General features: G+C 39.7%; 1 protein-coding gene across 1 annotated transcript in view; it reads left to right on the top strand.

Annotated features, from left to right (window-relative positions):
• CDK19 (cyclin dependent kinase 19) overlaps window positions 1-18,727 on the top strand; it is a 103,586-nt gene extending 84,859 nt beyond the window's left edge. The window contains exons 7-13 of the mRNA XM_015858727.2: window positions 2,846-2,989; window positions 3,222-3,291; window positions 4,263-4,335; window positions 5,209-5,306; window positions 6,799-6,877; window positions 10,890-11,156; window positions 14,511-18,727. Coding sequence (XP_015714213.1) covers window positions 2,846-2,989; window positions 3,222-3,291; window positions 4,263-4,335; window positions 5,209-5,306; window positions 6,799-6,877; window positions 10,890-11,156; window positions 14,511-14,642 — 863 coding nt within the window. The 3' untranslated portion in view covers window positions 14,643-18,727. The remainder of the gene's footprint in view (window positions 1-2,845; window positions 2,990-3,221; window positions 3,292-4,262; window positions 4,336-5,208; window positions 5,307-6,798; window positions 6,878-10,889; window positions 11,157-14,510) is intronic.
• Window positions 18,728-24,121: the final 5,394 nt, after the last annotated feature.

The raw sequence follows: 24,121 nt of genomic DNA on the forward strand, positions 1-24,121 counted from the left end.
GTTTCTAATTGTTGACACATTTTTCCATAGTTGGATCTGAAGTTCTTGTTTAGTTGACTAACATGAACAATGTGGCAGTTTAATACCTGTAAAAGATGCTCATATTGATGAAGTTCTTAAACTTGCTGTAATTGAACAAGGTATTCCTGCTAGGAAAAGAAAATAATAAATCCAATAATAAATTGGAAAGATATGGACCTGATGGATGGAATGTTTGATGGAAGCAAAAAAAAAAAAACAATGTGGCAGTTTAATACCTGTAAAAGATGCTCATATTGATGAAGTTCTTAAACTTGCTGTAATTGAACAAGGTATTCCTGCTAGGAAAAGAAAATAATAAATCCATATGTTGAAAATAAAAGGAGGGGGTTGAGACTAGACAAATTAGGCAGAAAATCATTAACTCTAAGAATTATTTCAATATGTGCCAAGGATGTGTTCAAGATCGGGTTACAAAGAAGCTGGATGCACAAAGGGAAGACCCTGACCCACTAGAGCTTCAAGGCTGCAAGGCCTTTTCCAGCTGTTTAATCTTCACTTACGGAAATTAAACCTTCAAGTTTTCTATACTAAGTACTTTATATTAATTCTTTGAAGCTGCAGGGTACATAGCAAGAGATGTAAAAGGCTGAACTCCAGCACTGTAACCTATGAGATGACTTGTCACAGTTAAAATATTTTCATGCTTGGCTCGTCTAGTAATATTTGTCCTATGCTAAGTAAAATAACAACGTGGGAGCTATCAGAGTTTATTCCAATGCAGCTTTCAGTTGTTACAATGCCTCTTGTTTGAATTCTTTTTGAATTTTTGATTAAGATGTGCTCTCTATATTAATCACAGAGTTAGGAGTGAGAATTCATTGTCATGGGGATTCTTCTTTCCCACGGTTCATCTTATATATGAAGGGACAAAATTCTGACATTTGCCATGTTAGAAACATTAAGGAGATTTTCTTCTTAACTTACTCTCAACAAAAATACTGGTGATTTTTTTTTCTTCAAATGGAAAAGATCAATCTGGACACAGCAGTTATGAGTAGTATAATGAGCGGTGGCACATCCTCTTTCTCAGTATGTGATGAATGGTGAGTCCTGAAAAAGCCACGTTACCTAAGGGCGTTACAAGTACAATCCCTTTGGCCTCTAAATAAACCATCTCCAAAAGGGCTTGCTATCTAGTATGAAAATGAGTGGGGAGGCACTATTAAACATAAGTACAACTTTTCAAATAATAATTAATTTCCATACTGGAATACATAATGTATGCCTACTACCCAAGTACGAATTGTGATTTAAAGTCTTTGACAACCTCTGTTAATAACCTTCTCTCTAAATTGGAAAGATATGGACCTGATGGATGGAATGTTTGATGGAAGCAAAATTGGTTGCAGAATTGTACCCATGGACCTGTTGGAGTGCGTCCAGAGCAGAGCCACAAAAATGATCTACAGGCTGGATTACCTCCGTGTATGAGGATAGGCTGAGAGAACTGGGGCTGTTCAGCCTGGGGAACAAAAGGCTCTGGGAAGACCTGGTAGTGGCTTTTCAGTATCCAAAGGGAGTCTATGAAGAGGGAACAGACTCTTTAGTACAGTATGTTGTGACAGGACGAGGGGAAATGGTTTCAAACTAAAAGACAGGAGATCTAGATTGGATGTAAGGAAGAGGTTTTTTACAATTAGGTTATTGAGGCACTGGAACAGGCTGCCCAGAGATGTGGTGGAAGCCCTTTCCTGGAGACACTCCAGGTCAGACTGAATGGGGCTCTGAGCACCCTGATGTAGCTGTAGATGCCCCTGTCTGTTGCAGGGAACTTGAACTAAATGGTCTCTAATGGTCTTTTCCAACTCAAGGGATTCCATGATTAATTTACTGCATTACCTGCTTGAACAGATGAAATCTCAAGAGCTGTAGATCTTGTTTTCATGCAGGTAAGGCTTTCAACAAATCAAAGAAAGATAAAAGCCCAAGGAGTTGATGTAACATGTAGAATGAGTTATACCCTGCTGAAATTGTAAAGCCCAATAATGAGATGTTATCAGATTTTACGATAAAGTGGAAAAGCTTATAAATTGGGACACCTCTAGAAGTCCAGCCTCTGTGCTTGTAATATTGTGGAACAGATGTGCTTTGGCATAGAGAGCATAACGGCTCTTTCATTCATGCCTTATGATTCCATTAAGAGATCAGTGCTTTTCTTCTGTTAGGAAACAACATGTCTCTTAGGCGATATAGTTCAAACTCGACTCACAGGAGGTGGGATTTTTGGGTTTCATAATAGTTGCATGCAGGTAACAAAGCCAAGAGGCTTTTGGTATAGTCTTCATTTTGAATCTATTAAATGAATCTACTACATCAATCTCCAGTTCAGCAACCCACTAGGTTTTTAAACTAGGGATAAACTGTTTTCTATATTTATGCTCTTTGATTTAGTAAAATCCAAAAGGTTTTTGTCATGGTTTTATGATTTTTGGTTACTATGATCATCTAGTTTAACCGCAACTATTGGTAAAACTCTACACTCTCATAATCAGCAATCTGTGTTCATTATTCCACCAATCTCTACATCCTTTTCCAGTTTGAAGTGCTGGACTGCTGCTGTACAGCTTGAAACAGAATTTGAAAGCTTTCTGTGTGGAGAAAATAAAACATTAAAAAAGTTTCCCCAGATTTTATTCTTTTTTTATGATTATGTTAATGCATTATTTTTAAAAATACTGTATGTAATTATACAATGAGGCATTTTACGTTACTGCTATTACACAGATTATTGAGAAATTGTATGGGAAGCAAAAATCAGAGTGATGAAGAGCAGTAAATTTACATGAATGTTCTTCTTTCTTAGATATTTGGGCAATTGGCTGCATATTTGCTGAGTTACTGACTTCAGAACCTATATTTCACTGTCGTCAGGAGGACATCAAAACAAGTAATCCTTTTCATCACGATCAGCTAGATCGCATTTTCAGTGTAATGGGATTCCCTGCAGGTAACTGATTTGCATTAAAGGTTTGAGTTGTTTGCATAAGTGTGAAAAAAAAAATGTCAGTTTGATGGATATGGAAATGTCGGCTATTTTGGAACAATAGTACTAGCCAATATCAAATATCAAACAACTACTATAGTCATTTCTTTGTGTGTGTTACTTAACATTTACTACTTCCAGAATTATAAATGCTTCTCCTTTTTTTTTTTTTTTTTTTTTTTTTTTCCCACCAAAGATAAAGATTGGGAAGACATAAGAAAGATGCCAGAATATCCAACTCTTCAAAAAGATTTCAGGAGAACAACGTGAGTAATGATAACACAACACTGCAGTGAATGAGACAGATAGGCAGAAATTGGCTCCTGTTGTTCTGAAACTTTTTTGTGGGGAGGGGATTTTGGAGTGTTTGGATCCCAAAGTCCTATCAGCCGTCCTATTTTAAATGAGTTGTTTTGCTTGAATAATGTTCTCTTCCTCAAATGCTTATTATAAGCATTAAATGAGTGACCTCATCTTTTCTCTGGAAGTGGTCATTGTAAGTGCCATTTAGTCTATGGCAAGCACATACATATATAAGGTTGCTTTAACTCAGGTTGTCAAGATAACTTAATTCATTTTGTGTGAGAAGGAATAGGTAAGCACCTCCTTAGCTCTTCTGACCAGCAGAGATCTGGAGGCAGTACAGTAGTGGTCAGAAGGCAATGCAGTCAATAGGTTGTGATGTAAAGCTTGTCAGGGATCTGAAAATTTCCTACTTCTAGTGTTGCCAGGTGCTTTGGCTAAGTTAATCAAATCAGTGGTGGTGGGTAGATCAAAGGGTGTCAGGAGTAACACAGTCTCTGCTATAATGCAGGGGACAAAGATTAGGGAGTTCAGGATTCTCTTTCTTTTGAGGGGGAAAGGATGGTTAACTTCTCAGTTACAGCTGGAAACAATAGCATAACTGTTACGAACTGCTGGGCACTTTCTGTGTCAGAGTTGCTTTGGAAAACTAGAGTGTGAACTTGAGCTTGAGTTTCTCTGTCATATGCCAATGTCAACAGCTTATCCATACACTATAAAAAGTTGCGTGTTCTATGGAAATAATCTGCACACTGTTGTTACTACTTCTGTTAGTGGAAAGCAGTGTCAACTGCTTGATAACTATGACGTGTGTTCTGATAGCAGTTCTTTTTACGGTTTACTTATTAAAGGCTGATGTTTTGTGATTAGTGGAACAGTTCCATATTCTTAATGCTCTGTTATTTCAGAAATGCCTTTGAACAATATTTTTCAGATATGCCAATAGTAGCCTCATAAAATACATGGAGAAACACAAAGTCAAGCCTGACAGCAAAGTCTTTCTTTTGGTAAGCACAAAATGAAAATCACTATGATGGTAGGAGTGAAATGTATTTCTGATATTAATATCATCATGGAGAATTAGTTAGGTGGGGTTATTACAAGATGACAAAAAAATTAGTTGGTAACTTGTGTATTGCTCCATATAGTCATGAGGATGAGAACTGAAACAAACAGTGTTTGGAGGCAGTTTTATGATGAGGGTGACAGATGGTGCTTTTTTTTTTTTGCTGGATATCCAGAGTATTTTTGTTGGAGGCATGGAAGATTGACTTTAAACTGATACCCTTTTGAGAAGGAATTTTATCTTTGTTGTTAACTTGAAATAGGAGGGCGTTATGTGAGAACAGGATACACACAATATAATTTGAGCTCAATAAAGAGGGAAGAGTGTACTCCTCTTTCTCAATACCAATTAGAGTGGAGCTGGAATCTGTGACAGAATGAGTGGAATTTTTATTTCTGACTCAAAGTGAAACATAGAGTCCTGATCATATTCAGTCTTTCCTGACGCAGTTTTCCTGTTGTGCCATGATGTAGAACGGTATAAAAGTTATGCACATGAAAAAACACTGACCATTATTTATAACTTATGCTTTATGAACATGTAATAGACAAATTTAATGTTGCTTTAGGACAGTGTATCAGCCTTAGCAATTAATACTGCAAGCTGCCCTTAAGTGTTTCTTATGTGAGACATTTGCAGACATAGTGTTCTGTAGCTCTTGGGAATGTGTGATCTAGTTCTTAGGAACTTAGCTTAGCAAGAAGTGATAGTTTAGGCTTGTCTGGACAAGCCATAGATAATTTAACAGTTACATAAGTTGCAAGTTTGGAAAGTGATAGTCTGATAAACTTTTTGCTATTTTTACTGTTTACAGCTTCAGAAACTTCTTACTATGGACCCTACAAAGAGAATTACCTCAGAACAGGCTTTGCAGGACCCTTACTTTCAAGAGGATCCTCTGCCTACATCAGAGTATGTATTCCCACTTCTCTGCTCTTCAGGGAGGTTGACCTTCTGCTAAATGCTAATTCCTTGTATGTGATGGCAGCTTGAAAGTTCACAGATGTCTGCACGTGTCCACAAGAAGTAGTAGCTCTGGTATGCTCAGTAGACACTGCTGACACATCCCCAAAGATTCTGTATTTACTGTTGCCTGGACTGGCTGTGAGCATTAACCCCCTATTACATGAGTGTTGTAATTCTGAATGTGCTATCAAAGCCAGTATTATTGCAGTACTTAGAGAATTAATTGGCTCCCTAATCTGTTCTGCCTTTCACAGCCTTACAGTGCTCTGCTCTCTATTACCTGGTTTCATTGTGCTCCCGCTAGGCCTAGGGCCGTTCTCTGATCTACAGTCTGTTCCCATGCCCTTTTGTGCAGGGTTATAACAATATGAGGAGAGAAGAGACATCAGTGACTACCACAAATCCCACAGGTTGCTTGCTTGGAAGGCTTGAGAGTACAGATTTTATATATCTGTATATTTTACTGTAAGGAAATATTCAAATGATATATGCAGTTGCTAGTGACGGAACTATGCCTTCCAATTTCTATTCCCAGTTTTCAGAAGCATTGTGATCTGCAGAATCTGAATGCAGGGAAGCTTCTACTTATGCTTTCATTGCTCCTTCAACCAGCAAGCATCAAACACGGAAAGAAGGGAACAGTCACTGGAGTGCAAATGAAATCTAGCTGAGACTAATGGTTCTTTCTCTTATTTTTTCTGTTTGGATAAACCAGAATACTGCTAGATAAAGCACTGTTGAGAAACCTTACATAGTAACACCATGTTGATTTTGTTTTATTTTAAGTGCCTTCAGCAATTAGCACTGAGATCTAGGAAATTGATAGTGGTCAGCATCTAACGATAATCTTCTGTGCAGTGTTTAGCTTAGACTACCCTATGTGGAATTATAGCACCTCACGAATGACAGTAAGACATTGTGATGAATTATCTTCCATAAACGTGAGGGGATGTTCTAAGCCCTATTAGCCACGTGAATTTAGAAGCTTTTTTCTCTAAACAAGATCTGAGAAGCTAATTGAACATAACTGTGTAGTCATGATTGGCAAGTTTATTTCAGACCACTGCAAGTCAGGTAGGGACTTGCAAGACATTATTTCTCTTTGGATCAGGCCCTTTTATTCAATGAGCCATGCATGCTCCAACCAGGTGTTGTGTAACATCTGGCTGCTACAGCAATCTGAAGCAACAAGTGGTCGTTCTCACATTCAAGCTTGTTCAGCCATACCATGATTTCTAAATGAGGGCCTCATGCCAACAGCAAAGAGATTTGCTATTACGATCAGCATCTGCTGCAGTCTTGAGTGCAGCCAGTGCTGCTTGCTCATGGAAATAGAAGCCATAGTTATAGAAATTAAATTGTGTTATATTCATGTCTTTAATATAGCATTAAATAAAAGTATGTTGTATGTATTTTTTGTGTCTCTGCTGTGTTCCAGTGTATTTGCTGGCTGTCAGATTCCATATCCTAAGCGAGAATTCCTCAATGAAGATGAACCTGAAGAGAAAGGGGATAAGGTATAATTTATTTTCCCTTTCTTCTTATTTCTCTTTTTTAACTATGAAATAAGGAAGAGTTATGTTTCTTCCACATTAAAACTAGTAAATTAAAAGATTAAAAGTAGCCGATCACTTTGGGGTGTCTTGGGTGCTATCACCACCAGGTTCCCCGTGACCTGTGGCCACTGAGCTAGTTGAGCTCTGTCAGCAGCTGCCTGCTTTCAGTCACTGTCATTCTGGGATAGCCTTGCCTACCTCATCCTGCGTCACACAATGAATATGTGTTGTGATCACTAGAAAATAATGGAATTTTCACTGTATAACTGGCATGAATCCAGCCATTTGAAAGTAGGTGGTTGTCTGGGTCTCAAGTAAATAATGGCAGTCTTCTGGCATTGCATCAGAACATTTAATCCATCTGCACACAGTTTTCTGATCATGTTTTAAGGGCCCTCAGACAAAAGAGTAATAAAGAGCATGAGTTATTCTGTAGTGACAATTTACTCTGAATACCCTTTTTCCCATAGCTCCTTAGACATGAGTGAGAACACGTTTGTGTGTGTAGTAAATTTTGGTGTGTTGGCAACATATCTAACTTGCTTTGTGTGTGTGGTTTGGCTGTGCTATGTGACAAAAGTGATTATTCCATCTTGGTGCGAAGGCAGGACAGTACTGCTGTAGTGTATAAACCAGCTTGTTATTTTGACCGTAAGTGCTCGCTGAGGCACCAGTTGTAACATAAAGGTAGCATGTGAAGAAATGTGAAGAAAACAGCCATCAAATGTAACTGTCTGAAGGCTGCATGAGAAGTATTATTGCTGTTTTTGAGAAGTCTTTTGACTACATTTATCTTCTGTTTTCACATTTTCCTTGTAATGGGAGAAACTAGCTGGGTCTAAGTGTGGTTGCAATAATACATTTTAGACAGAAGATGTTGTTTTCAGTGCAGGTATTGTAGGTACTTCTGTACTGAGAACAAATGGCCACATCCTGATTTTTTTATTTTTATTTTATTTTTATTTTTATTTTTATTTTTTGTCCAGATAGTTCTTCAAAGAGAGGAAACAGACCTAAGCAAAAATACAATGAAAGTCATGATTCTGATTTGATTGTATTGTAGTTACTGGCGTTACTCTAACTCACAACTTTAAAAATAAGGACAAGCCTTGTGAAGTGATTCTGGCTTTTGTGAAGTCGGTGTATTTAAAAGTAAATATCATTTTCATGGGAGTACTGGGAGGAAAAAAACAATGGAATGTTTATATTCAAAACAGCCATTGTGTAAGTGATCTTTGAGAGTGCTGGGGACGGTCACATATTTACGTACAGACCAACTAAAACCTTTTCCAGGCCACGTAGGTAATGTAAGTTGCACGAGTCAAATACTCATTGAATCTGTTCTCAGAGTGCAGAAAATGTGGAAGTAAAGAATACTCTACAGACTGAGTCTGTACCGTGCTTTGTTTATGATAATGATGCAAGTGAAAAGTGGTTTTGTTTATTTATTTTTTTTTATGGTGTATGATTTGATTTGTTTTTAAAGCCCCAAATATTTGTGTACTTTGGAGACTTGGAGTTCTCTGTGTTTATTTATTTGGAACTTGAATCTTACTTGAGTAACCCTTAACACAAACTTCCTTTTTCAGAGCTATTAATTGTTAGTCAGCAAAGCTGAAACAAGTGTTTGTAAAACAAAATGAAATCATTCTGTTTGGCAGGTTCTCTTTTGTTTGTTTCCAGGCAGGACCAGGATTTAATTTTGGTAATTTGTGTCTCAGTAATGCATTGTGGTCATATGTTACTTACTTTGGAGAAGTCTTTTGTTTAGGAACCACTGTGATCTAGGCTGATCTGCAGGTATTTCTGCTGGTGTGAGCTGTTCCCATGTTCTAGGGTGGTGCAATTAGACCCCAGGCAGAATCTGTCAGAGTAGACTTCAGTCTCTACCAGGGCGCTAGAAGTAGTAGCTGCATGGAAGGGCCAGCTCAGACTAGTCAAGAAAATTTTGTGCAGGTGTCCAAAGTTCCAGACATTACAACTATTGCAAATGGTGGTCCTTAATTGTAAGAGTTCCTGCCATATCTCCTTATAATTTAAAAAAAAAAAAAAAAAATTAAAAAAAAACAATAATTTTCCACTGTGAAAGTAGCGACCACCTCATTCACATCCCAGCATCCTTATGAAAATACAAGTCTCAGAATCTAGCACAGATATTGCCTTAGTCATTGGCATTTGTTGGTATGTGAAGCTCAAACCGCTATTATAAGATAAATTACTTCTTAACGCATTCTATGACAAGCCTGTTTCAGACTTTTGTTTAACTTCTTACAGTTTAAATCCCCGTAGAAACAGAGTCTGGCTGAGATGACATTTGAGGATTACTAGTGGTAGGATGTATTACTGGTTTTGCTCAGTGTGAAATGGAAATACGTATCATCCAGCAGCCCTTGAAGAGGCAAATTTAAGATCTTTGAGATTTTAAATGAATACACCGTTGCAAATTTGATCTGATTATATCTTGGGAAACTGTTGTGATGAGTGGCATAGATATAGATTTTTGTGTCATTTTTCTGAGATAACTGAAATGGCTTGCCGTGACTGAGAGCATCAGCAATTTAGTGCTAGTGGCAGTTGGTTGTCAGGATTTCTGATTAACTGATAACATGAGGATGTAATAAAGGCTGCCATACCAAACCTTTGAGAACTACATAAGCAGATATCACAGGGAAAAAAGACTATCCTGAAATGTTCCACACTCCCATGCAGTACACTATGATTGGGGGGTGTGACTTAAATGTAGGGATTTTTAATTCAAGACATGAAAATTGCAGAGCTTTCTATGATGAACAGGTTACATACCTGACATTAGGAGCACAGTTGCTTTTCTTTGCAGTTCTCTTACTTGCTTCTTCTCTTGGAGGAGTCTTCTGTAATGCTCAAAAGCAGACAAACACAGGTGGTCTTTCCTTGTGAGTGTCTAACCATAGGGAGAAGAGTTGCAATTTTGCTACTTTTCTAACCTCTCTAGACCTTAATGCTTTTTCCAGTCCATAGCTTCTGAAACCAGAAGAGCTGCACCTTTTACTCTTCTGCTTCTGTGTTCTCCTTAACTTTTTCCCTCCCTTCTGTGGCACTTTGCTCTTTCTCCCTGTTAGGCCATGGTATTGTATTAATTGCCTCACTTCTCTTCCTTTGCTATTCTTTTCTTTCTCATGCCAGATTCTTATCTCACCTTTGTCCTTCTCTTCTATTTTCAGCTGTTTCTCTCTGGTCATTTGTCACTTCCTGCTGTCTCAGTAAGATTTTCAGACCTTATAGCTAGGTACCATGCTGGACTGTGTTCCCAATGTACCACTCTTTCCAAGGTGCTTTTAAAAGAAAGAGAGAAAAAGGGTAATGGAACCTGCTTTTGGTTCTGCCACAGAATTTCCTTGTAACTGGAAGAAATGATGTAATGTTTCTGGTCTTGTTTTGCTTACCTTTCTGATGGCAACACTGCCAGCCTCCTTTGGATGATTGCAGTGCATCATCTGTGGAAGTTGGAAAAGTGGTTTTAGTTCTAAGTGAATGGGGCTGTTAAAGCACTTAGGAAAATGTACTGTGGTTCGCCACATCTGCCACTGAGAACCAGTGAAATTTGGGGCGCTTTGATTCTGCTTATTAAGTGTTTATAAATAGCTCCTTCCATCCTGCTCACTGTTACTCTGGCCTAAGTGCTTGCCTAGCTGCAGCAATCACTAAGCTGTCATGCCAACTCTAGTCAATCCTGCTTTGTTAAAAAACAAACAAAGAAAAAACAACACAAAACCACAATGGAAAGAAGTGAGCCACAAATGAGATACCCCAATTTGAGGCAGGCAGGAGCACGCAGGGAGCTCATGTTATGCATTACCTGGCCTTGCTTTCCTGGCGAGCACGTGGGCCTGCTGCCTTTCCAGCAGCACAGTGGCACCCAGCTTAGTGACTCTGTCAGGATCACAAACAAGTACAGAGCGAATGATGGTGTGCTGTCACTTCTTTCTTCCCTTAGAATCAGCAGCAGCAGAACCAACATCAGCAGCAAACAGCACCTCAGCAGCAGCCGCAGGCCGCACCGCAGCAACCGCAGCAGCAGCAGCAGAACAGCACCCAAACCAACGGGACGGCCGGGGGCACGGGTGCGGGCGGAGGGGGCGCGGGTGCGGGACTCCAGCACAGCCAGGACTCCAGCCTCAACCAGGTGCCTCCAAACAAGAAACCACGCATAGGGCCTTCAGGCGCTAACTCAGGCGGGCCTGTCATGCCTTCAGATTATCAGGTACTTCTTGAATTTTTGCTGCTTCTGATTGATTGGAGGCAAAATGTTGTTTTCTCTGTTCCCCACTGCAATAAATATGAATATAATGTTTTAATGAATTTTCCTCATAACCTTAGCTCCGTGCTCTGATACATTAGATAAAAATGCAGCTTTAAAGCCTATTAGGGAAGTAAAAACGTCTGCTTCACCCTCTAAAGTGTTGAGGACTCAACCACCCCAGGAAAGCATGTAAATATGTGTGTAGCTTTATTTGAGAATAATCTTAGCGAAGCCACTGCAACTATTTCATGAATGTAAATGCTGCATCATATCACATTCAAAATACTTGGCTCTTGGCAAGGTTAAGTCCTGTGTGAGAGGCAGATTCTGGGAAGCAAGTCAAAATTAGAGCCAGGCTTTCTCCTTTGGTTTCTGCTTTGTTTTACCTCGTATCATCACACATATGGAACAATTCTGTAGTTTGTTCCAGTATCTTACTAAATTTACTTCTAAAGTTAGACTACATGATAGCACAGGTTTGGTTCATCAGTATGAATCATGCTGAAGCAGGGCATGAGCGTGTGTAATCTCTGTTGTGGCAGGGGTTGAATAGCTTTCATGCTTTTTGCTTCAGTAGCATTCATACATAAAAGAAGTATCACTGAATTGTTTTTGGACTTGAACTTTTGTCTCTGCTTAATAGAATTATGATTCTTTTCTCTGAAAAAGTGACACTAAGTGTCCAAAGAGTTGATTCAACCACGTTCTTCAAATCAGATAAAAGGAAGTTAGCTTAGTAAAGGTATGTTTTAAAGCATGTTAGGGATTCTGCTTGCTACCAACCCTCAAGAGTGCACCATGTTCAAGAAACGTTTTCAGGCTATTTTAAACAGATTTAAAACAAAACAAAGCAACTCTGCAATTGCTTTGGCTTCTCCACCCGTACCTCCTCCACACACAACTGCTTTCTCAGTGCCAGACATTTTTCTCCTATTTCTCTTTTACTCTTTTAATTGCAAATTATCACACAGGTACTGAGGGCAGTGTAAGGTTAAAGACAACAAGGTTTCCTTTCTGAAAAGTTCCAGGCAGGCTTGAAGTCTGGACAGATCACTACAGCTGTCTGACTACATAGTATTTATGGCTGGTCTGTTTTGATCTGCATTTTGAGAGCTGATGTGCTGCATTAGATGATGTTCATTACAGAATCCTTGCACAGCTCTCCAAACTGTTGGCAAGTTTCCACCTTGCAAGTTTTTTAGCAGTCTAAATCTAATTTTTCTCCTTTTTTTGAGATGGTTAAATTCTTTTTTACCTCCCATGACCATTTCCTTCTAGGATTTAACAGCACAGGCAGTGAAATAATGATCTGTGTGCTCCCTTTACATCACTTGCTAAACTGTCTGATCTGATTATCCAGTTTTAAATTTGTATCTGGCTCTCTGCCCTTAAATTGTAGCTGACAGTCTTCTGTTCCAGGAAGGAATGTTTGCAATTTGTCCAAGTCTGACTTAGATCTATAAAATAATAATAATTAAAAAAAAATATCTCTGCAGAATAAAAATAAGCGTGAGCAAGTTAATTTGTTCCTGTAGTCCTGTGCATCAATTTTACTCCATTATATTCTAACTCGAAAGTAGTAGGAGGAATTGCTTTGCTTTGAGTTTCATTTAGCTGGTTATCTGATGTCTCTGTTGAATTTCTTTAATGATTCATCAGCATCAATATGTGTTACTTGTACAAATGCCAATGGGAATTCTGTCTTGAATTTTACTGAGAGTTGCTTAAATGACCTCAGGTTTTTCGCTTAATATGATAAGGTGATGTTTTTCATCCAGAACTGGTTTTCATAAGATCACTGTATTTAGCATAATTCTTTTTCTTTCCTGTTGAAAGTTGCAAAATTTTGTGGCAAATTATATGTTTCAGATACTTCATAAACACACTAATTACACAGGCCGAGCACAGCCTGGTTATCGATAGTGTATGTGCCACAGGGAGATACCTCTTTCAAAGCTAGTGTGCTGCACTGTGCTCACCCCAGGTGACCCTTGCAAACAAGTGAAGTTGATATTGATTATATTGATATTATACTGAGATACAGTGGTCTGGAAGATTGGATAGTTAACTCTCCCTAATATCACTGTCCTTCACCTCAAAATCAACCTTCAATTTCCTGTCTTTAAACAGAACTTGGAAAAAATAATGTAATAGCTTTAGGTTTTAGTATGTTTTCAATTTTATGTGAAATTAAAGATATAAAGTTAATATACAGGAAAAGGAAGAGCAGAAATGTTTTGACAGTGCCTGAACTTTAGGTTCTTGCTCTTCTTCATCTGGCTGAAAAGCTGTCAAGACACAGCACTCCTAGTTGGGATCTGATGGTTAGATGAGATGACTGACTTGTCTTCTCTGTGGAGAATGTTATATTCTTACAGACCCACTGTATCTGTGGGCTTTCTTTTCAGAATTCAAATATTCTGGATGTTTTCCATAACTCTTGATATTTAGTCAGTAGGTAGGATTTTAATACTCTTTCTAGATAATCATTGTTTGACAGTCTTTCTGATGACTCCAAGGCATAGGCAGGTAGAATCAAGCCCTAGACACTGAACAGAAATCTTTACTGAAAGATGCCTGAGTCTGCACTTAACTTGGCTGAAAACAAAAGGCTTGCTATCTGTGAATAGATGTATTGTTTCATAGACTGTCATTTCTTGTGGATTGGATTTACCAAGGGTTTACCTTGCTAGAGAGTCTCCCCTCCATTAAGCAGTACCTTTCACACGAAGTGATTTTGCAGCTCATTATTTATTCTTGACAGGGAATAGTATGATAATAAACATGCAGATTAAACATTCTGGAGTTCACAAATAATCCATGAATTTGGGTTGCTGAAGTTGAGGTCCTCTCAGCTAACATCTCAAACAGTGGAGAAAAAAAGCATTTAGCACCTACATATAGATCTGAACACACACGTGCCCATCACTAAGCAGCTGTTTTCTCTTCCAGTAGTTAAGGCAACAGGTTGAAAGACTCACCTAAAATTATAATATTTTATATTATCATTTTCCTGGACAAATGTCTCGTCTTACTGGACATGTTCTTTGTGTGTTTGTACTTCAAATAACTGATGTGTATTTGCTGTACTTTTAAATGTCTGCCAGTGGCATGATGTATTTTCTGGGCAGTGTTAAGTCTGATTACAGATGAGATTGATAACATGTTTATAGGACTTAAGACAGTAACACCTTTCAGTTAGTTTCTCCAGCAGCCAGATTTTAATGAGCTTCAGTGAGGTTGAAAGTTTCCTGTGCTGCATAGTCCTAACAGGCTGTTTTTTATTTCCCTGATTCCATTCTCTTTTTTCTCCAGCACTCCAGCTCACGCCTGAGTTACCAAAGCAACATTCAGGGATCTTCTCAGTCCCAGAGTACAATGGGCTATTCCACATCATCTCAGCAGAGCTCTCAGTATCATCAATCTCACCAGTCTCACAGGTACTGAGAGGCTTAACAGACTGCACTCAAAAAAGGAATGGACTAAAAGCCAGAAGACTCCAGCAATATGAAGTTTGTGATGATGAGAAGAACCAAAAATACAAACTATGATGCAGAACTAAAATTCACAATTGCAAAAGGAAAACTTTACTTACTGAAGACTTTTTTTTCCCCTGCCCCTTTATTGCCATAAAGGAGATTCTCGTGAAGTTTTCCTTCCTCCCTGCCCTTGCATGTGCTCCATTGTGGTTACTCTAATGAACCCTTCTGATCTGAACCCAGCACTTAACTTCTTTAACCTTTGGAATTTTGAAGGATTCCTGGTGCACCTTCCTTTATGCTGTAGTGATTGCCATAAATCTGTCTTTTCAATCTCTTTGATGGGATTTTAAAGTTTTAAAATCTTGAATTCCCAGGCTTTCAAGCTTGTATATAGTTAGTTTTATACTAGGCAAACCAGTTTAGCTATACAGGTATATTGCACCTTTTTAAAGCACTATGTTATTTTCACAGGATATTACTGTTTTGCTCATGGATGTCAAGAACAGCAAAATTTTACTGTTCCAGAGTATTTTACTATTCTGTTTTTATTAGTCTAGTTTTCAGGCGAGGTCTTAAAAAGAAAAAGAAAAGAAAAAGAAAAAAGAGAAAAAGGAAAAAAGAAAAAAATGACCCAGGTCTCTGCAGCAGCAAATGCGCTTCATGCTACTGGACTGAACTCCAGACAGAAGATTGCTGATATTATGTAACTCATTCACATTGAATTCTTAAAATCACAGTGATCGTGCTCTGACTAGTTTTAAATTAAGTGTTGTTTTAAGTGAAACCATGACCGTCACATAAAAAGGAGATGCTTTCAGGATTTGTTGGAATAGAAAAATGGAATGTCTTCCCAGGCTGGACACCAAAATAGTCAAGAAAACGTATTTACTGCCCTCAAGTTTCAGGAGGAATGTGAATGATGGCTTGTTTTTCTCTTAAGCAGCTGGTTAATGTACATGAGAGTTCTATAAATGTAGCTTCTCTTTCACATTCCTGAGTATGACAGAAATACTAAGACTTATAAAAACAAGTACGTTTAGTCAATTAATGTTAGGTCGATAATTAAGAGAAATTATTGTGCAGTTTGAAAAGCATGTTGAAAATTCTTCCTTTTTCATGTTTGTGATGCATATTCTATGTCCCTCACATTGCTGTGATTAACCCAGATTAGTTACACCAGATGCGCTTGATTGCACTGAAATGTTTCTTTTTCCCTAGAGCAAACATGTTTTGATTGTGCCTAAGGACTGTAAGTGGATGAGTAGCTGGCAGAAAATCCCCAGTAAATAAGCAGTTTTCAGAAGCATGATCAGAGAATCATTGTCCAGCTTCAGCAACCACAGTTATTCGTAGAGAAGCAACAAGTAATTTGGGACAGCTTCGTTTTTCCTTCAGCCATCAGAAATAAGGCAGTCTTGTTGCAAAAAACGTGGAAAAAAACATTAATGCCATTAGAAAGCTGCCAGCAATGTAACATCAGCAAGCTTCTAAAGTCGGTGTCCAGAGAAAAGGTATAGTCAGAAGAGTTTATATGCAAAATGGTCAATGTTACAATCACTTATACTGTGTTCTCTTCTGTAAATACTGCAGTACGTACACACTCGTGTTCACATTAAAGTTGTGCTCATACCTAGGAAGACACATGGAACTGTTTGCTCTGAGGAGAATGCTTTTTAGCACAGCTAGACAGGAACTTGATTTTATTGGGTTATTAAAGTTGACCCAGTCAACTTTTTGTTCCCTTCCCCCTCAAAAATGTGTTGTTTTAATGTCTTTAGTGAGCAGTTGGCTTGCTCGGCCATGTCCACCGTCACGTGGCTTTGACAACACCCAGCTTCTCTGGAAAAGAGACTAAAGCCTGCTTTGGTCATCAGATGGGTAAGAAGGTGGTGGAAATTAAATGAGTCAGTTTGGAAGGAAAAAATTCAGTTGTTTTCTGGGAAAAATCATCTCCCAAGGGGTACTTCTAATGCGTAGCCCTTGAAGTGCTGCTACGTGTATGTACCTACTCCAATAGCCTGTTTGAGAGGACTGATGTTAATTATTTTATTTCAGTGAACCTGGAGTTCTGTTCTTTCCATAAAAGAAACATCCCACCTCTTACTGATGTTAGCATGAAGGACCTTAAGCTAATTGATATTTGGCCAATGCTGTAAGGTATCATTTATTAATATATATCTGTGACTTGAATCACATATTCCTGGAAATTAACCCATGGAAGAGTAATCGTTGTCTCCTCCCACTTCCAGCCTTCAGTTCTGCCCATATCCTTTTCTCTCTTCCATTACAATCATGCAATGTTTCTTTCCCCTGCTGTGACCTGTAGCTGATCACAATAGTAGCAGGGAGGTGTGTTTTGTTTCTGTAGGGTTACGCTGGGCTCTTGTGCCAGCAAGGCAAAATTGTGGTGTAGATTAAACTGTGTAGAGTGTGAAACTTCACAGCAGTGTTAGGTCCTTCAGTTGAGTGTGCTTCCAGCTTCTAGAGCAGCTGCCATGCCCTTTGCCCAAACTGAACTGGTATCTGTGTTTGTTGGCTCAGGCAGATGGGCCATGTCCCAGTCCCCTCCGTTTTTTTGTGCAGAAGCAAAGAGCTGAGATGAACTCTTCCATCACCTTCAAAGTAACAAGTGAATGGAGAGTGAATACGAGCACAGGTGTCTGCTGGACATTGCGCACTGTGCATGCTCTGCTGGTTTCTTTGTATTCTGTTTGAGAACTAATTTGACTTTCCTTGTGAGCTTGCAGTGCATTTTTTGGGTGGCTGGCAGTCATAGTGAAAGAAGCCTTGCTTTTCAGGGGTAATTTCATGAGGTTTGAAGAAGTGAACTATGTAGTGTATCATGGGAAGCCAAGGCCATGTTATTTTTCTACTAGTTTTTGCCCGTGCAGTTTGGTTAGTACTTCCCAGCTTTGTCTTTGCCCATAAGCTCTGTTCCCTCACCCAAGTGTCGCATGTTGGTACCCAGGGAGGCGAGGGATGCCAACAGAGTTGTTGGCTCCTTCCTATGTGCGTGGCAGCAGAGTGGGCTGCTGAACGCAGCTTTTCCCACTGGGGCTCAGAGGAAACGGCCGTGTTGGGAGTGGGATAGCAGCCTGGTACACAGGGGCGAAGTTCACGTAGCACAGACTGCACAATGAAGGAGAGATGTAGGGAGAGCTGCGAGTCCTGCACTGTATCTGTGACACTGTATCGGGGAAGGGGGAGGGAAGAGCATCCTTAGCGGGAGGGATGGCGGGAAGCTAGAAGTGTTCAAATTGTATAATATTTTATATAAACATAATAAGCTTAGTTCCTCTTCATAATCTTCAGGAATGGTACTTTAACACCATTAAGCAAAGAATTGTTTTAGGGTTAAATAAATGTATTGTACATAAGGCCATACATAATCTTCTAAAAATGTCGCCAGACAGGAGCGATGTGTATTACTATATGAAAGTCCTTAATGCACTGTTATCTCCTAAATATTTAGTAGTAAATTAATACTATTTAATTTTTTTAAAAATTTGTCTTGTGTAGACACTAAAAAGTATTACACAAAATGTGGACAGGACATGTCCTTTTTAACAGCAATTTAAAGAACTTTTTATATACGTAAGGTAGTATACTTTTCAAATTGCTCTAGTTGTATTTTCCCATGTTTACTATTTGTGGAGGTGTGCCTGTCTCTACTCAGTTACTTTATTTTCCTAATAGTTTCACGCACGCATCTTTCGTTTCTGTAGCTTTCATTAGGGATTATTGCATATGCTCCCCATGCTGCCACAAAGCTTTGCCGCTTTCGGTCTGTGGCGGCCACATTCAGCAGTGCCCATGCCGATGGGCTGGTGAAACCACACAGCGAAATACTTTTCTCATTCTAGAGTTAAGAGTTTACTGCTTTTAAGTTGTCCTAATGTCACTCTTGAAATGACTGTTAAAACTAAACTACGATTCCCTTGCATTTATTTTATATTCCTGGTTGTAATGAAATGAAATTGACTTTGCTTCAGTGTGAATTTTTTTAAATAAAATAATATACATTTGTAATAATAATAAAAAGTTGAAATCGAGTGAGCGTGCTGAAAAGTTTTTGTAAACATTGGCTTCGGACTACAAACAGGGAAAACACAGCCCACAAAATTGCAGTTGTAATTACATTCAGGATGTTTATGATAGCGTGCGCCACAAAAAACAAAGCTTGCAAAACCTCAGAGTTGAAATTATAGTTTTTAAAATGTCCACGAGGATATTCATGGCAGTGTGTCTATCAAAACAGAATAAAGCCTTATGGGAAACAGAATAGATGGGATGGTTCTCTTAGGTTTTGTCCTCTGTTGAAAAGTGTTCCGTTATGCCGCACTGGTGGCACTTGTTGAGATTCATTGTTGTTAGTGAGACAATCCTACAGATCTGTTTTCTGGGAATTAAACTAAAAGTAAGAGAGAATGAAGAGAAAAGTTATTTTACTACGTTCCAAAGCTTCATGTCTTCTTATTTCTTCCTCCCACTGGACCTTGGGGGATTTCAAGTATTTCAGTTGACAACGTGAAGAGAGCAAGCTGGCATTTTTCAAAGTGGCTCTGTGTGCTTTGCTGATCAGTGTGTTTGCATTCCATCCAGTTGTTGTTTCACAGACAGTTAACTTATTCCAAAGATCCCCCCGATTTTCCCTTTAACAGTCATGTGGAAAAGAACGGTTGGGGTCTCCTTGCTCTACAGATGACATTGAGAAAGAGACTTCAGTTCCCTATGTGTCTTATGGACAAGAGTAAGATTAGGATTAGCCTTTCACACAAGTGAAAGTGCATCACCAGTTTTATACCACTCATTATTTGCTTCCTAATTCTGCTTCCTTGTCTGTTTTTTGGATCTTTGTTCTATTGGATGTAAAAGTGCTCTCTTTCACATTGCTGCCAAAGCCTGATGTGAGCCCAACCCTCTTACCCAAGTGAAGTTGTCTCCTGGTCTGATCATCCCATCACATCAACCTCTATGACCCTCATTCTAGATTTCCAAATAAGCGTTTTTATGCTGCTTCTGGTTGCCTCTTGTTCCTGTTGCATAAATTTCTGCAGAATTCCCTCCTAGGCATCTTCTGCTTCTCTTGTTTGAACTGCTTTTAATTTCATACCTATGGAAGTTTAATAATTAAAGCGATCCATGAGACAGGAAGAGTCCATTGGTCCTAATGCAGTCGTTTCATGACTAGTGCTTTCAGGCATTCTGTTGCAAATAAATCACTCAAATACCATGGTTTTTTTACTTCTGGGTGACATGCAGTAGTAACATGAGAGGTGATTTCATGTGCTGTTTGAACACAGAAGACATCACATTAGTGCCAAGTGTTATCAATTTGATCTGGCTAGAGGTGGAACTCCAGCAAACACCATTCCAATAGCCAACAAATTACAATGTTAATCGCCTGCAATGGTTTTTAGCAGGTAGGTACTGTTCTTTTACATTTCAGAGAGCTTCACACCCTTAAGATTGGTTTATTTTGTTATTGTTATAGGAACAAAGAAAAAATATGACTGTGTGGTGACTGCAATTATTTTTTCATTTGCAAAATAAATACTTATTAGGACAATGGTTCTTCCAGCTGGATTGAAACCAGCAACAAAGTTCTGAAAGGTATGTGTGTGGTTATGGCTGAGCTGCTGAAATTGCTGTGCAGGTCCCACAGCGTTTATGTAACTGATACTTGCGAGTATCTACCAGAGTAGATTTTTTTTTTAACATATAATTATTATTATTTGAAGTCTGAAAGTGATACCAACCTACCTGACAATTTCTATTTGATATGCTTGATTTGTGCTACTGTAGATAAGTTCCTCCAGATTCATACGCAGATGTACTGCTAAATGTATTTCTGGTCTCTAAGTGGCCATTTCTGTGGTTAATTTGCAGTGTTCTTCATTGAAGGAGATAGAGAATTTTGGGAGTGTGTCTTCTACATATGATGATATTGTGTACAGTGAATGTACAGCTAAAGGAAGGAGCAACTTAAGGAACCGTTAGGTTGTGTAGTCTGGGGAAGAGTTGGCTGAGGGGAGGCCTTATCGCTTTCTTCCAATATCTGAAAGGTGCTTACAGTGAGAGCGAGGGGAAGTTACATGAAAGCTCCAGCTTTGTCTCAGTTCAGTTTCAGAATGGAACTTTGTTCTGCTTATTCCAGCAGCACAAGTTTTTTGTTGTTTGTTGCTGACTCCTGGACGTGGTGTGGTAACCAGCAGTAATCCATTCGATGCGCTCTTCATCTCACAGGGCTACAGTGTGTCGTATGTAATGAAAACCTCAACACGTGAAGCACTGAAGGGATGAATTCTTCATAGCTATTCTCAGCAGGTGAAGTTTTAATCTCAGTCTGGGTCCTGCTGGATGATGCAAGGATTGGAAATCCTTTCACAGGCATTGCATTGGTCACAGTACCTACATCCAGCAGAAGGAATGTATTGGTACATTAGAGAGCGAAGGAGCAGCAGAATTGTGGCCTTTTGGTCTTCTAATGAAGTGATAATGCTATCAAGTGGTGGCAGAAGTTCTTCAGAACACAATGAACTTTTAAATGAATACATTTCAAAATGTGTTGTGTTTTTTAAAACATTTACTTTGTTAAAAATGCTTTCCCTGTTATCTGTGCAGTGCGGCTCTGGACTGATGACCTCTCACCCTGAGTGCTTGACCTGCTCAGGGGAGCTCTGTTTGGAGCTTCATGGATCATTTACACAAGTGGACGCTGAACTTTAACCTGTAAGTTTTCGTGTTTGATAGATGGTGCTATGAGGTGACTGGAGGTCATCAGATCATATTGTTATTGCTGGGCTGTACAGCACAAAAACATCTGGTTTTGGTCTTGCCATTGTCTAGTATGATGTAGAATGAGTCGTCAGTGAAATTGTAATTATAAGTTTCTGTTTTCAACCTCCTTTAATTGTACAAATTGTTCCTGCAGTGGCACAGAAGAAGGAAGGATGGTTTCTAGTGTTTTGATTTAGACAGTGAAACTCAGAATGTTAGCAGAGGAGAAACATTTGAGTTTCAAAGAGGAAGATGTAGCTCAGTGATACCATCGCAACTGTGGAAGTTATACTGCGTTGATGGAAGCGAGTCACCTTTGCGCAATCCTCCACACACAAGTAAGCTGACTCAATTGTGTCAAAAAGTTAATGGGCTTTTGTCTTACCAACCCATAAATGCATGAATACTTGCATAGTTCATGGTTTCAAAATACTCCCTTTGGTAATAACAGAGCTTTTGTTTAAGTGTTTAAAAGTTTTTCTAGTTATTGTTGGGTGGTTTTTTGTAGCTTACAGTATCCCGCTAGCACAGAAAATAAATCCCTATCCATTTATTAAACAATGGGGACATCTACTAACACGCCCTGGAGGATACAGCCCAGTGCAGATGGACAAAAGCTGCTGCTATGCAGTGCTGTTGCTGGGTGAAAGCTGGAAGTTCCCAGTGACAAAGTCCTGGGCAGCAGAAACGGTGTCACTTCTGTTATCATCCAGAGCGATACGGGAGTTGTGTGTGTTTGAATCATCTGAGATGGTGACGTCTGTTGTGTTTGCACGCCGGCCGTACGCTTTCATCTCTAAGAACTCAAATCTTGTGTGATAACATTTACATATATTTGGTCTGTGGAGTAACACTCAACTGTGGCTTGTTCATGGAAAACTCATAAAATAAGGACAGTGGAATGTGTGTGCTGAGAGATATAAGAAACGACCTGCCAGCTAGATCAGAAGCAGGCGTGTTGTCCTCCCCCTGATGTGCCAAATTCATATATCAGTCACTGCGTGTCATACTTTTATTAATAATACACAGTGGCTGTGCTATTCCAAGACTGTTATCACCGCAGCTTCTCATATGTCAGAGCTGAGGTATTCCATTTGTATTCCACCCAACTCCTCCGTGTTTTACACAGTACTATGAGGAGGACAGCAACTCACTGGTCTGTGGCTCCGTGTACTGGATATACTACCTTCCGAATCCAATCCAAAGTAGCAGTATTCAGTCTTGCCCTTGTATGGACTGATATTCCAGATGGGGCACACTCGTGGAGAGGACAGGGCAAGAGAGTGGAGTAGGAAGGCTCTCTTCCTATGTGGCATCAGGGATGGACTCTGGGTATGCTACACGTGAATGTCAAAGCAAAAGACATCCATGCTTTTGGATTTTAGGCTCTTGCCACACAGGTGAGCTTCAGCAGTGTGCTTATTTAAATTGTTAGGAAATATCTGACATTTATTTAGGCTGGCATGGCTAGTAAAACCACGTCGATGTTGATAGTCATCTGTCAGGTTTTGTAAAAGAAGGGCCACATTTTCTGCATCATTCCTCTTGTGCACATATCCAAATGTGGAGGTAAGGAACAGCCAGTTTCTCAAAGATGAAGAAAGAAATCAGGATACTCTGTGTAGCCAGAATAACTCTGCATACTAAATATAACAGTGCTGAGCATTCATACAGAGGGTTTCAAGTTTACATGCTGCAGTACAACCTAGGATGCTCAAGGCCAGACGTCCCCAGTATGTAACATGATCACTTCCTTCAACCAGTGCCAGACCAGCTCCCAGCCCTGGAGCTACTGGTGGGTCACTTGGTTACCTGTCCTAGATAAGGTCAAGTAAAAACCAGCAGAAAACCCGCCTTTTTGGCATGCCACATGCAACTTGTCTTCTCCTGCACAGGCTGTTGCATCTGCCTGAAGTAGGCAATGGCTGCAGTATTTGCAAACTACTGAGTTGGTTGGTCCTCTGGGAAGGGCTGGAGGGTGGTGGGGTTGGCATGGAGGTCCTCTGAGGATGTTGCTTCAGGTGTGAGTGCAGCACACTGGCATGGGGCACAGCTCTGTTGAGAAGCCTACATGCAGGGATGGAAAGGGAGATCATCCAACCCCTGGCAACAATGGGCCCATCTTCTGCAAGATGTCAGCTCAAGGTGCGTTAACTGGGAGTCTGAAGAAAGGTGCCAGAAGTACCTGATGTGAGCTGGGAGAAGCTGGGTCTTGCTTCTGCACTGCTCCAGTGCTGTCTGAGGCCTGGTGATCCTGAGGAGCTGTCTGACAACATTACTGCTTATTGGTGAAGACATCTAAAAGCATGGCCCATTTTAGTATATGCCCCAAGCCCTCACAAGGTGATTATACACTGGTGGATGGAAGAACTGTGCACTGCAGACATTGTCTGCCATGAAGCCGGACCTACTGCTCACAGGACATGAGGCTAACAGAGGAATTGCACCTCACCCACCTGCAAGTCAAGTAGAAAGGACTGATGGAAACCCAGGTTCTTTGATCACAACAGGCAGAAGACAGCCTGCAAAGGTTTGCAGCTCCCACAGGCCACCTCCTAATTTCACAGCAGCCTCCATAAACACCTGACAGGATGGTGACCTGATCCTCCTGCCAATGGTGAGGAGGTGTCTGAAGGAGTGAACAAGAAGGGAGCCCCCAGAGCT

Source organism: Coturnix japonica, chromosome 3 (genome assembly GCF_001577835.2).
Source record: "Coturnix japonica isolate 7356 chromosome 3, Coturnix japonica 2.1, whole genome shotgun sequence".
Lineage (NCBI taxonomy): Eukaryota > Metazoa > Chordata > Aves > Galliformes > Phasianidae > Coturnix > Coturnix japonica.